Here is a 12990-nt window from a genome sequence, read left to right as displayed (position 1 = left end):
GGGGGTGTACTTCAACAGCGCCATCTGTCGTGCAGGTACTCAGTACTCAATGTAAACACAGAACTCAATTTTCTCTCTGTCGTGCCACCGGCAAGACCTACTAAATTCGCTGTTGCTTACTGGATTGGTTATCACATATTTTGGTGAAGTACACATTTCTAGTTTTGAGCTTTCGCTTTGCAGACGTTATCTTCAATACATCCTTGCATTCTTTTGTTGATTTTGGATTATTTGTTGACGACTTTGGATAGATTTTGAATTCCCCTTTGACTAATTCAAAATGGCTGACCCTTCTCAAGTCCCTAAGTTCAGGAAATGTAATGCTAGGGACTGTTCAAGGCGTCTTCCGAAGGCCTCTATCGATCCTCACACCGTTTGTTCCAATTGTCGGGATAAAACCTGTCAATTGGAAGATCGATGTGAGGAATGTGTTGGGCTTTCGGAATTCGATTTCATCGAATTCCAGAAATACACATGTAGGCTAGAGAGAGATAGAGTCAGGAGAAGTTCATCTCGCTCCGTTGAATTTTCCTCTCCTCATGCCCCACAACCTATTCCTTCCCCTGTAGTGGTTGCTCCTGATCCCCCTTCTAGCACTCAACAACCTTCGATGGCAGATATGATGCGTGCCATCCAGGCTCTGGGTGAGAGAGTCGAGTCATTGGCTAGTGACCGTAACCAACTCATGGCAAACGTCAAGGAGTTGAAGTGTAAGAGTGCAGTGGGTAGTGACAAAGTGAGTGGTAGTGTTGTGGAAAGTGTTGTGGATAGTGTTGCGCTTGAGGGTTCGTCTGTTCGTGCCTGTCGTCCTCCCAGTCCGGGACCTCTTGCAAGCTCCCAAGCCCAGGGGAGAAGCAATGTCGTACGACCAAAGGGTTCGAGAGGCTTTAATCAGCGAACAGACGTTCCCTCCGTGGTTTCGGGCGTATCTAACCAAGATCGCCCCACCCACACGAAGACGAGAGAGCCCATTTATTCCTCGTCTGCGGAAGAGGTTTCTCGAAAGAAACCATGGACCAAGGTCTCGCGGCCTCTTAAGCGCAAGTCGGTCCCTTCCGCGCAAGTCCAACGGCCCAGTTGTAGCCACTGGGTCAGTTCGGACTCGCTGCAGTCTTCCGATGACTGCTCACCTCCTAAGAGAGGCAAAGCGGTACCGCATCAGGCAGTAACACCGTCTGTTGCCGCACCTGCTCCTGTAGACCCTAAGTGGTCTTTGCTGCAGACCATGCAGTCACAGTTAACGTCATTGATGCAGGACTTTCGTGCGGAGAAGGTTGACGCTGCACCAACCTCTAGCCTACAACCACCCACGGTTGTGCGTCCAGTGGACACTGAGGCTACCTTCTCCCGCACTCCAGCTGTGAGAGTCCCGCCACCCATGCGTTCCAGTGTACCCTGCCAGCCGCATGTTGACGTTCAGCGACGCACGGAACCTTCCGTTGACGTTCGCGAGGTACAACAACAGCCTAAGTTGTTTTGTTTTGACGCGGTGCGTCAACCTCCGCAACCCAGTGTGGTTACCTCTACTCGCCCACAGCAGACTAGACAGTCTGGAGTAGACGCTTTGCGTCCCCGCGCTACTATGGTTGTTGCCAGTTCACAGACTGGGCAACAGTTCCATGACATTGCGTCCGGTTCAGTCACGCGTGCACCCGTGCTGCCGGACTCAGCTGACCAGCCGATTCCTACTCCTTTGCCGCTTCCTCCTCAGTTTTCAGATGATGGACTCTCTGATGATGACGACGCTGCACACATTGACGACCCACATACGGACATCGACGAACCCAAGACCACGCAACCCTCCTTGGACTTTAGGAAAGTTCTTGCACTGTTCAGGGAGATGTATCCTGATCAGTTTGTATCTGCGGCCCCACGCTCTCCTCCATCAGAGTTTGCTTTAGGCACGCAGTCATCCGCGCCTGCCTTTACGAAACTCGTCCTCGCCCGCTCGTCCAAGAGAGCTTTACGAGTGTTGGGAGATTGGATGCAGTCCAAAAAGAACCTTGGGAAGACAGCATTTACGTTTCCCCCTGCGAGACTCTCTTCCAGATCGAGCGTCTGGTATGCCACGGGAGAAGTTCTCGGCTTGGGAGTTCCTGCCTCTGCCCAGGGCGACTTCTCAAGTCTAGTAGACTCTCCCCGCAGGCTAGCCATGAGACGCTCTAAGATATGTTGGTCTCCTTCAGACTTAGACCATCTGTTGAAAGGAGTGTTCAGAGCCTTCGAGGTTTTTAACTTTTTGGACTGGTGTCTGGGAGCTTTGAGCAGGAAGATCTCACCTTCTGACAAGGAAGCTTCCTTGCTCATTATGTCCTGCATGGACAAGGCCATACGTGACGGATCCAGTGAGCTTGCGGCTTCGTTCGTTTCCGGGGTCCTCAAGAAACGGGAAAACCTTTGCTCTTTCCTGTCAGCTGGAGTAACACCGTGTCAGAGATCGGAACTTCTTTTTGCTCCTCTCTCAAAGTGTCTCTTCCCAGAGGACTTGATAAAGGAGATTGCTGCCTCCTTGATTCAGAAAGACACCCATGACCTGGTTGCGTCTTCTGCCCGCAAAGCCACCCCTTTGCCTACCATGTCTAGACCCAGGATGGACACTCCAGCGTCCAGATTCATTCCGCCCTTTCGTGGCAGAGCCTCCAGCAGAGGAGGTGCTCGTGCCGAAGGGAGACGTGGGAAGAAGAAAGGTACCAAGTCCTTTAAAGGCAGAGTCTGACTGCCACCTTCTTCAGACAGCAGTGGGAGCCAGACTCAAGAACTTCTGGCAGACCTGGGAGAAAAGAGGCGCAGATGCACAATCTGTGAAGTTGCTCAGAGAAGGGTACAAGATCCCGTTTGTCCGCAAACCCCCTCTAGCAACGTCTCCCATCGATCTCTCTCCCAGGTACAAAGAGGAAGACAAGAGGCTAGCTTTGAAGCAGGAGGTGTCTCTCTTGCTAGAAAAGGGAGCGGTAGTCAAAGTCCGGGACCATCAATCCCCGGGCTTCTACAACCGTCTCTTCTTAGTGGTAAAGAAGACAGGAGGGTGGAGGCCGGTGCTAGATGTCAGTGCGCTGAATGTCTTTGTCACAAAGCAGACGTTCGCCATGGAGACCACAAAGTCAGTTCTAGCAGCGGTCAGGAAGGAAGACTGGATGGTCTCTTTAGACCTAAGGGACGCATACTTTCACGTCCCCATCCACCCAGAATCCCAACCTTTTCTGAGATTCGTTTACGAAAAGTCCCAACTGGTCCCATCCCAAACTATAGTGTATTTAGGGATGGAGATTCACAGTCAAGCTTTTCGGGCTTTTCCATCGGCCCCCAGAACAAGTCAAGCCCAGGTATGCATCCAGAACATGCTAAAGAAGAAACGATGTTCAGTCAGACAGTGGATGAGTCTGATAGGGACGCTATCATCCCTGGAACAGTTCGTTTCGTTAGGGAGACTACATCTCCGTCCCCTGCAATTTCACCTAGCTGTATACTGGAAAAAGGACAAGACGCTAGAAGCGGTCTCGATCCCCATTTCCGAGAAGATGAAGTCATCACTGACTTGGTGGAAGGACAGTATCAACCACAGAGAGGGTCTACCCCTGGCAGTTCAGACCCCCAACCACGTTCTCTTCTCGGACGCATCGGACACGGGCTGGGGTGCGACATTGGACGGTCGGGAATGCTCGGGAACGTGGAACTCGAATCAAAGAACGTTACATATCAACTGCAAGGAGCTACTGGCAGTTCATCTGGCCTTGAAAAGCTTCAAGTCCCTCCTTCAAGGCAAAGTGGTGGAGGTGAACTCGGACAACACCACGGCCTTGGCGTACATCTCCAAGCAAGGAGGGACCCATTCTATGACGTTGTACGAGATCGCAAGGGACCTCCTCACCTGGTCAAGAGATCTAAACCTTTCTCTAGTAACGAGGTTCATCCAAGGCAATATGAATGTCATGGCGGATTGCCTCAGTCGGAAGGGTCAAATCATCCCAACAGAATGGACCCTACACAAGGATGTGTGCAAGAGACTATGGGCCACATGGGGCCAACCTACCATAGATCTCTTCGCAACCTCGATGACCAAGAGGCTCCCAATATATTGCTCACCAATCCCGGACCCAGCAGCAGTTCATATAGATGCCTTTCTACTGGATTGGTCCCATCTAGACCTTTATGCATTCCCCCCGTTCAAGATTGTCAACAAGGTACTGCAGAAGTTCGCCTCTCACGAAGGGACAAGGTTGACGTTAGTTGCTCCCCTCTGGCCCGCGAGAGAATGGTTCACCGAGGTACTTCAATGGCTGGTGGACGTTCCCAGAACTCTTCCTCTAAGAGTGGACCTTCTACGTCAGCCACACGTAAAGAAGGTACACCCAGGCCTCCACGCTCTTCGTCTGACTGCCTTCAGACTATCGAAAGACTCTCTAGAGCTAGAGGCTTTTCGAAGGAGGCAGCCAGGGCGATTGCTAGAGCAAGGAGGACATCCACTCTTAGAGTCTACCAGTCGAAGTGGGAAGTCTTCCGAAACTGGTGCAAGTCGGTATCAGTATCCTCGACCAGTACCTCTGTAACCCAAATAGCTGACTTCCTATTATACCTGAGGAAAGAAAGATCCCTTTCAGCTCCCACTATCAAAGGTTACAGAAGCATGTTGGCAACAGTCTTCCGTCACAGAGGCTTAGATCTTTCCAACAACAAAGATCTACAGGACCTCCTTAAGTCTTTTGAGACCACGAAGGAGCGTCGTTTGGCTACACCTGGATGTAATTTAGACGTGGTACTAAGATTCCTGATGTCAGAAAGGTTCGAGCCACTACAATCAGCCTCCTTTAAAGATCTCACTTTAAAGACTCTTTTCCTGGTTTGCTTGGCCACAGCTAAAAGAGTCAGTGAGATTCACGCCTTCAGCAGGAACATCGGATTTTCATCTGAAACGGCTACATGTTCCTTACAGCTTGGTTTTCTAGCCAAAAACGAGCTACCTTCTCGCCCTTGGCCGAAATCGTTCGATATTCCAAGCCTTTCAAATATGGTTGGAAATGAACTAGAAAGAGTCTTATGCCCTGTTAGAGCTCTTAAGTTCTATTTAAGACGAACTAAATCTTTACGAGGACAGTCAGAAGCTTTATGGTGTTCTATTAAGAAACCCTCTTTGCCTATGTCAAAGAATGCAGTTTCCTATTATATCAGACTGTTGATACGAGAAGCTCATTCCCATCTGAATGAAGAAGACCATGCTTTGCTGAAGGTAAAGACACATGAAGTTAGAGCTGTCGCTACTTCAGTGGCTTTTAAACAAAATAGATCTCTGCAGAGTGTAATGGACGCAACCTATTGGAGAAGCAAGTCAGTGTTCGCGTCTTTTTATCTTAAAGATGTCCAGTCTCTTTACGAGAACTGCTACACCCTGGGACCATTCGTAGCAGCGAGTGCAGTAGTGGGTGAGGGCTCAACCACTACATTCCCCTAATTCCAGAACCTTTTTTAATCTTTCTCTTGAAATGTTTTTTATTGTTGTTTTTGGGTTGTCCGGAAGGCTAAGAAGCCTTTCGCATCCTGGTTGATTTGGCGGGTGGTCAAATTCTTTTCTTGAGAAGCGCCTAGATTAGAGGTTTTGATGAGGTCCTGTAGTATGGGTTGCAACCCTTGATACTTCAGCTCCTAGGAGTCGCTCAGCATCCTAAGAGGATCGCGAGGCTCAGTAAGGAAGACGTACTTAAAAAAGGCAGAGTAATTGTTCAAGTCGACTTCCTTACCAGGTACTTATTTATTTTATGTTTGTTATTTTGAATAACTGCTAAAATGAAATACAAAATCCTTAGCTCATAATAATGTAAACAATTAATGCTGGTCTCTACCCACCCCCCTGGGTGTGAATCAGCTTATATAATCACCGGCTAAGTTTAATATTGAAAAATGTTATTTTTATAATAAAATAAATTTTTGAATATACTTACCCGGTGATTATATATTAAAGGACCCTCCCTTCCTCCCCAATAGAGACCCAGTGGACCGAGGAGAAAATTGAGTTCTGTGTTTACATTGAGTACTGAGTACCTGCACGACAGATGGCGCTGTTGAAGTACACCCCCTACCTGCATAGCGATCGCTGGCGGATTTTGAGCGTAGAGTTTTTCTGTCGGGCAGCAGAGCTGCAGCTTATATAATCACCGGGTAAGTATATTCAAAAATTTATTTTATTATAAAAATAACATTTTTTCCAAAATTAGTTATGGGTGTGAAATATACTCCCCAGCCACCCCAAGCCGATTAAAGATATTAGATTCAATACATCATGCTGTTATTAGATTGTCCACAGGAGCGTTTAGAACCTCACCTATCCCAAGTCTCCTTGTTGATGCTGGAGAGTTACTTCTAGACCATTACTGAAAGTCTTCTATTATTCGGTATTGGTTTAGGTTACAAAGACTCCCGAACTCTTTAGCCTTTCAGACTGCAAGCGTTGTAAAGCACTCAACATACTTTGAGTTGCACCCAAAATCTCCTCAACCTTATGGCTTTCGGGTAAAAAAATTATTAAAGAGTCTTGATATAATTAGAGGTAAGGTACTTCCATTTAAGATATCATCAATCCCTCCGTGGAAATTACCAGAGATATCTTTTTGTAAATATTTTATTGGTGTTAAGGAAAACAAGACTGAATTAGAAGCTAGGTCTCTTTTTATGGAACATGTTGAAGAACATAGGGAATCAACTTTTATATATACCTATGGCTCCAAATCTGATGCTGGCGTTGGATTTGGAGTATATAGTAGTGCTTCTAACTATAGAAGTTCACTTCCTTCAATATCTTCCATATTTACTGCTGAATTATGTGGCATACTAACCGCTATTGAGAAAATAGCGTTAAAAAAGGAGGGCAATTTTACCATTTATAGTGATTCAAGAAGTGTCATTCAAGCTTTATAAGGTTTTAATTCTAGTAACCCTTTAGTTTTAAAGAGTTTAGAGTGGCTTTTAATTATTAGCCTAAAAGGTATAACAGTTTCATTTTACTGGGTTCCGGCACACGTAGGTGTGTCTGGAAATGAAGAGGCAGATTCACTGGCAAAGAGTGCTGCAGCCGAGTTGCTACCAAGAAGGTATCCCATTCCCTGTAATGATTTTTTACAAGCAATTAAGAATTCTATTTTTAACAATTGGCAAAAGCATTGGGATACTTTAACCAAAAATAAGGTGAGAGAAATTTTGATTGTTATATCCGCTTGGAGGTATAATGAGATGCCCCGAAAATGGGAGACCACTCTTTGTCGTCTCCGCATTGGTCACACTCGGGTGACACACGAGTTCTGCTGGCTGGCCAACACCAACCATATTGCGACAACTGTTTGATAGCCTTGACAGTGAGAAATAGATACTGTATATGTTTGAGTCTTGGGGTGAGGATGGCAGGTTCATCCTTGCCAAGATGCTTAGACATGATGTGTCATACAATGCTAGTGGCATTTTTAAATTTATATCAGAAGCAGGTCTTCTTGATGCTATTTAACTTTTATAATATATTTACTTTTTTTATTTTAATTCAATATTCTTTTAATCTTTATTTATAATAGACGATATCGGCGTCAATGACCTTCAATGTAAGGATGCCAGAGAGCTTCAAATCATTCATTCATTCATGGGGAATGTTGGGGTATGATTGATTAATTTGCATTATAAATCGCTGGATGGCCTTTGATGCCCTAATGCTTGGCTTAAGGCCTAAATTTTATATTCAATTCAATTCAATCAGTGAAGAGAGTAGGTGAGTTGCACAAACTCTCCAATTTAGTCACACACAATGAGGGGTGGAAGGAAGTTTCCTTCAATTTTGTGCCAGAGTACATGGGCAAAACACAGAACCTGGCAACAAATGACCCCAGATTCAAGACCTTCTCAATCCCTTCTCTACATGAACCAACAGTAGTTAGTAGAGAGATACTTATGTGTCCCGTGAGGGCTCTACTGTGCTATCTGAAAATGACCCGACACCTCAGGCCTTAGTGTCAGGTACTTTTAGTTAGCATTAGTAGGTCCAAGAGTGTCTACAGTCAATTTTTTTTAGTGAGGCATATTTGCACCGACTCACAGGGGTGCCCTTTTAGCTTGGAAAAGTTTCCTGATCGCTGATTGGCTGGACAAGATAATTCTAACCAATCAGCGATCAGGAAACTTCTCCGAGCTAAAAGGGCACCGCTGCGAGTCGGTGCAAATGCGCCTCATTAAAGTAAATTGAGTATAGGAACAGGATCTCTTTCTGGCTTCCTGGGATAATCCATATAGCGTACGCCTCTGCCACTAAGAGGGTCAAGGTACCAGCTAGGACCTTAATCACAATGACAAAGATACAGGAAAAACCAGTCAGTCAGCCAAATGATGAAGGCTGTAGTCAGGAAACAACAGACCACCTTCACAACCTTTTATTTATGGGAATATAACCACAAGTCCCTTGACATCTTTGTGCTTGGTTCATTGGTGGCAGCCCAAGTAGTTGTGTAACTAGCCAAGCTCCCACTTGAGACAGGAAGCATCTTGTTTATGGTAATGTGTAGATGTAAGTTGGAAATTAATGGTAGAATGACTGGCTCTTCATTTTTCTGCTCCCCCACTTTAGAGGAGAAGGCTGTCAAAATATTACTTGCAGAATCAGACCTGTTGCTGGTGAGTTATTCTCTGATCTCCATTCTTCATCGTAAAAGAAGTATCTCCCCCAACCTTCCTAAATGAGGGGGAAGATTGTGGAATCTATACTAACCCATTTATCACCATACAGGTACCCTAAATAGTTCCAAACTGGTATCCCCTTAAAGGGAAGGGTTTCTTTGTTTGATCAACCACATGTCTCTATGTACAGGCCAGGTTCTATCAGTCTTCTGATCCTTATGAAAGACAATTATGAGGTTGCTGGAGTCACCACTTTACTCCCGTATGAGACCAGGTGGCTGGAAGCTTCCATAGAAGAAAACTAATATGGTACATAAAGAGACAATTCAAATACAGAAACAATGACTGTACTACAGTTGTACACATCACTAGTAATACCCCATCTATAATACAGAGTCCAATTCTGGGCTCCAAGTATTCAGAATGATATAGATAGACTGGAAGCAGTACAAGCTAGGGCTACAAACTACAGTTCATACCTCTCCTCATGAAAGACTCTTCTTACAAAATTTTCTAGCTACGAAATGAGATACGATTATTTTTATGACTCACATTACGAAAAATGTTGAACTTTTAAAAAAACGAGATTTGCCAACCAGGCCCATAAAATAGTCACCCATCACAGAGTTGAAGAAAATGGGTTCAGACAACAGAAAATGTAGCTGTAGTCTTTAATAGGGGTAACTATAATAGTACATTACACATGGAACTTTATGTTTAGTATATGTACAATATTGCACTGTATGTATTTTATTATTTTACATTTATTATTACATTATGTTGTAATGACTACTTAATTTACAGGTATTAACATTTAGTTTAAGTACAGCATATTGGATGGTTCAGATATACAGTATTTCATTATGTTATACTGTAGCTTTATTATGAGATTTAATGTGGTATTTTGTAGGGTTTGGAACGAATTAGGCAATTTGCATGTGAAATGACTCACAACATGAAAAAATCACTTTACGCAAGCCACTCCAGAACAAATGTTTCGTGTTGTGAGGCATTACTGTAGCTCCAACACTAAGGTAATTTGGATGTAGACAGAGGATAGAACGCTTGAACTTATTTGATCTACAAACTCGATGACTAAGGGTACAGTTAATAGAGGCATTCAAAATTTTTAAAGAAATAACAAATTTAGATTACAACAATCTATTCACGCTTAGCACAAATCAGTTCAGAGGTAATGTATACAAACTAGAATTGAAAAGATACAACACCACTCAATGTAGCAATTTCTTTACATACAAAATACAAATACTTGGAATAGACTTCCAGCAGATGTAGTAAACAGTAACGTGGTAAACAAGTTCAAGAATATGTTGAAAAGGTCATAAGAATTCTCAAAATGCTTAAACTAAATGGCTCTACCAAAGAGCAAATGAAGTCTCCGCGGTTGGACTAAAATCTTTGAGACACACACACACACACTCTCTCTCTCTCTCTCTCTCTCTCTCTCTCTCTCTCTCTCTCTCTCTCTCTCTCTCTCTCTCTCTCTCTCTCTCTCTCTCAACTATTCAGTAGTTTAAGGTGATTATTCTTAGAACTGGTTTCTAATACTGTTAATGCTAATGTATTCTTTATCTTTATATCTTTATAGGCGTTGATTGGAGAAAAAAAACTGGAGTTGGAGAGACTGAGAGTTCAGTATGAATCATTGTTGCGCACTGAAGGAGATCAGATGGAATTTATAGAACAGTTCATTATGCAGAAGTAAATGCATTTTCATAATAGTAAGTTATCCTTGTGTTTAACACAAATGATTAGTTTTAGATTTTAGGAAATGCTGTATTTAAAATCCCTGACTTGAATGCAGGAGTCAGTTCTAATTCCTGTAACATTCTTTTTATCATTTTAACACAACAATACATAATAAAGTACCAGCCATTTAATAAATTACTTTATAAAGTTCAAATACCTTCATAGTGGGTATATTGCCAGTAGTTTTATGTACTGTATTTTACCATGCAAAAAATTGAGGTATAAAAATGTGTGAGCTAGAGTGTATTCTGTACATTATATAGTATAGTACTTATCTCATCCTAATGGTTTTGCCATGATATTATTATTATCCCCTAAAGGTGATAGTGAGCACATGTACCAATGTATTTTGTTATTACAAGGTGATGAGTGTGAATGACATTAATATAAACTGCTGAAGTGAAAAAAGAAATATATTCTTGCAAGTCCAGTTCTTGAAACATTATTAACCTGAAAGCATACATGCATGCTATGATGAGTATAAAAGTTAACAATGTTATGAGATATGAGACCAACTGAATTTGTTCCTACACAAATGTTAATGATTGTCTTCTAAGGAGTATGACTCGGCCCCATTAAAAATTTTATTTTACGGTTACTTCTGAATCTATCTATACGTTTTTTTCTCAACCAATTTCTTTTATTTAAAAAGCATTTGAAAGATAATTTTATTAAAAAAATTTGGTTGGAAATTTTCATAGTATTTTAATTTTCATATGTATTTTGGGGATAAAGTGTTGTACGATTTCCAGGGACTTGTCTGTGAAATGCTAGAACATGGTATGATCCAATCTAACATAAATAACAATGAAATAATTGTCTCCCCTGCTGTAGGGCCAGTGTATAAATGTGCAAAAGGAACGAACTCTGTGTGTATACCTGTAGGGGAGATCTTGCAAGTTCAAATGAGCCTGAACTTGCAATAGCACGTCGGTAGATGAAAGTCATCTAGTAAGATTTGCATCATGAACAGCATCCCAGAAAGGGAAAATAATTCCAGTCCTTGCTGGCGTATCTACGTCACAACAAACCCTCAAACTCCCTTCTCTACTGAACATCAGTACGATGAGCAGCGTATCCTCGTGTGATCAGAATTACTTCAAGAACATTATGAAGATAAGTACCCATATTCAGGTTTTCTCTCTCCATTTTGTGGCTTGATTAACAAATATAAGCTTGATTGGTTAGCGCCGGCTTTTGAGTAATTGTGTTCGTGCCTATCCTTCCAAATGTTAGTTTGCTGTGTTTTCTATAGTTTCATAAATACTTTCAGTGTCCTAATCAATTGTCTCTTAGTACTAATGCCAGTTTGGTAACTTCATTTCATTATCAGCGAGTTCTGATTATGACATTGTTATGGAATACAAAGGATGGTTAACTTCAGGCAGGTGAGCCTATCTCTCTTAGTTTGGTGGTCATTATAGGAAGGGGTTGAGAGACTTCATAAACTATTCAAGAGAGTTTATAATGAGGAATCATTAAAACATTTCACAAATGAGTGTCCTTAACCAAGATGCATCTGTGTGTTCTCTCTGTTCTCAGCTCGGTGCCACTCAACCAGGACATGTCTATTGAACTATTTCAGTGACTGGCAATTGCTTCAGGTTCAAAATTGACTACTGTATTCTCCTTCTGTTGCAATCTGGGGATCATTGGAAATTGGGAAAAGTCAAGTCTCATGCCCAAGCAAAGGATGAAGTATCTGGGCATGTTAACACAGCCGCAGCTAGTCTTCACTTCAGAAGATTGTATCAGCAGGATCAGAGAGATAGAGCAACCATTCTTTTCAAGAGAGAATTCCAAACACTGCTGTGGCAATGCCTTCTGATACATCTTTCCTCATTGGAGAAACTTTCCATGTTGGCATCTCTACTATTGATTGCTTCAGTGATGTCTGAAGCATCACTGGTTGGCAGCCAGCAATCTCTCATCCTATCTTGTTACAGTGGAGCAGGAGGTACAGCACGATTTTTCATGATGGGTGAACTGCAAAACACCTTACCAGGGGAGTTCCACTCAACACCCCAACTCCAGACATGCTTCTGTTGTCAGATGCATGCCAGGGGGAAAGGGGGACACACATGAGGGACCAAGTTGCTTTAGGGGTGTGGTACCGAGAGGAAAAGCTCCTTCATATCAAGCTGTTGGAAATGAAAGTAGCTTTCTAATAAAGTTTGACAGGGCATTCAGTGATGTTGAGGAGCGACAACACTACTGTCGTAGCTTATGGCAACAACCAAGGATGGATTGTCTCATATAGCCTTTGGCCTTTGTGAGTTAACAAAGTAGGTGTACATCTGGGCAGTGGACAATGTTGTAGAGCTGTCATCAAGATTCATTTCAAGGAAAAGGAATTTACTAACAGACACGCTCAGTTGCCAGGGGCTTGTTGTAGATCCAAAATAATCTCTTTATCTTCACATGGCGGAGAGACCTCTTGCCCTCTATGGATCACCAGCGATCGACCTATTTGCCACATAGCTAAATACAAACTCCCAGTGTCCTCCTTCCCCGTGTTATACCTGTGCTAGGCGGTATAGTACCTTGTTAAGCAGTTTATTATCGTGCTAGCCGGTATAT

General features: G+C 43.1%; 1 protein-coding gene across 2 annotated transcripts in view; it reads left to right on the top strand.

Moving 5' to 3' along the window:
• The window catches only part of IFT20 (intraflagellar transport 20), a 94400-nt gene extending 83560 nt beyond the window's left edge, over positions 1–10840 (top strand). For both annotated transcript variants that reach the window (XM_068376355.1, XM_068376356.1), the window contains exon 4: positions 10250–10840. In XM_068376355.1, the coding sequence (XP_068232456.1) occupies positions 10250–10366 (117 nt within the window). In that variant the 3' untranslated portion in view covers positions 10367–10840. The remainder of the gene's footprint in view (positions 1–10249) is intronic.
• Positions 10841–12990: the final 2150 nt, after the last annotated feature.

The sequence above is a fragment of the Palaemon carinicauda genome, chromosome 7 (assembly GCF_036898095.1).
Source record: "Palaemon carinicauda isolate YSFRI2023 chromosome 7, ASM3689809v2, whole genome shotgun sequence".
NCBI lineage: Eukaryota > Metazoa > Arthropoda > Malacostraca > Decapoda > Palaemonidae > Palaemon > Palaemon carinicauda.
The sequence above is the reverse complement of the archived record's forward strand: the minus strand, read 5'-3'. Positions and strand labels throughout refer to the sequence as shown.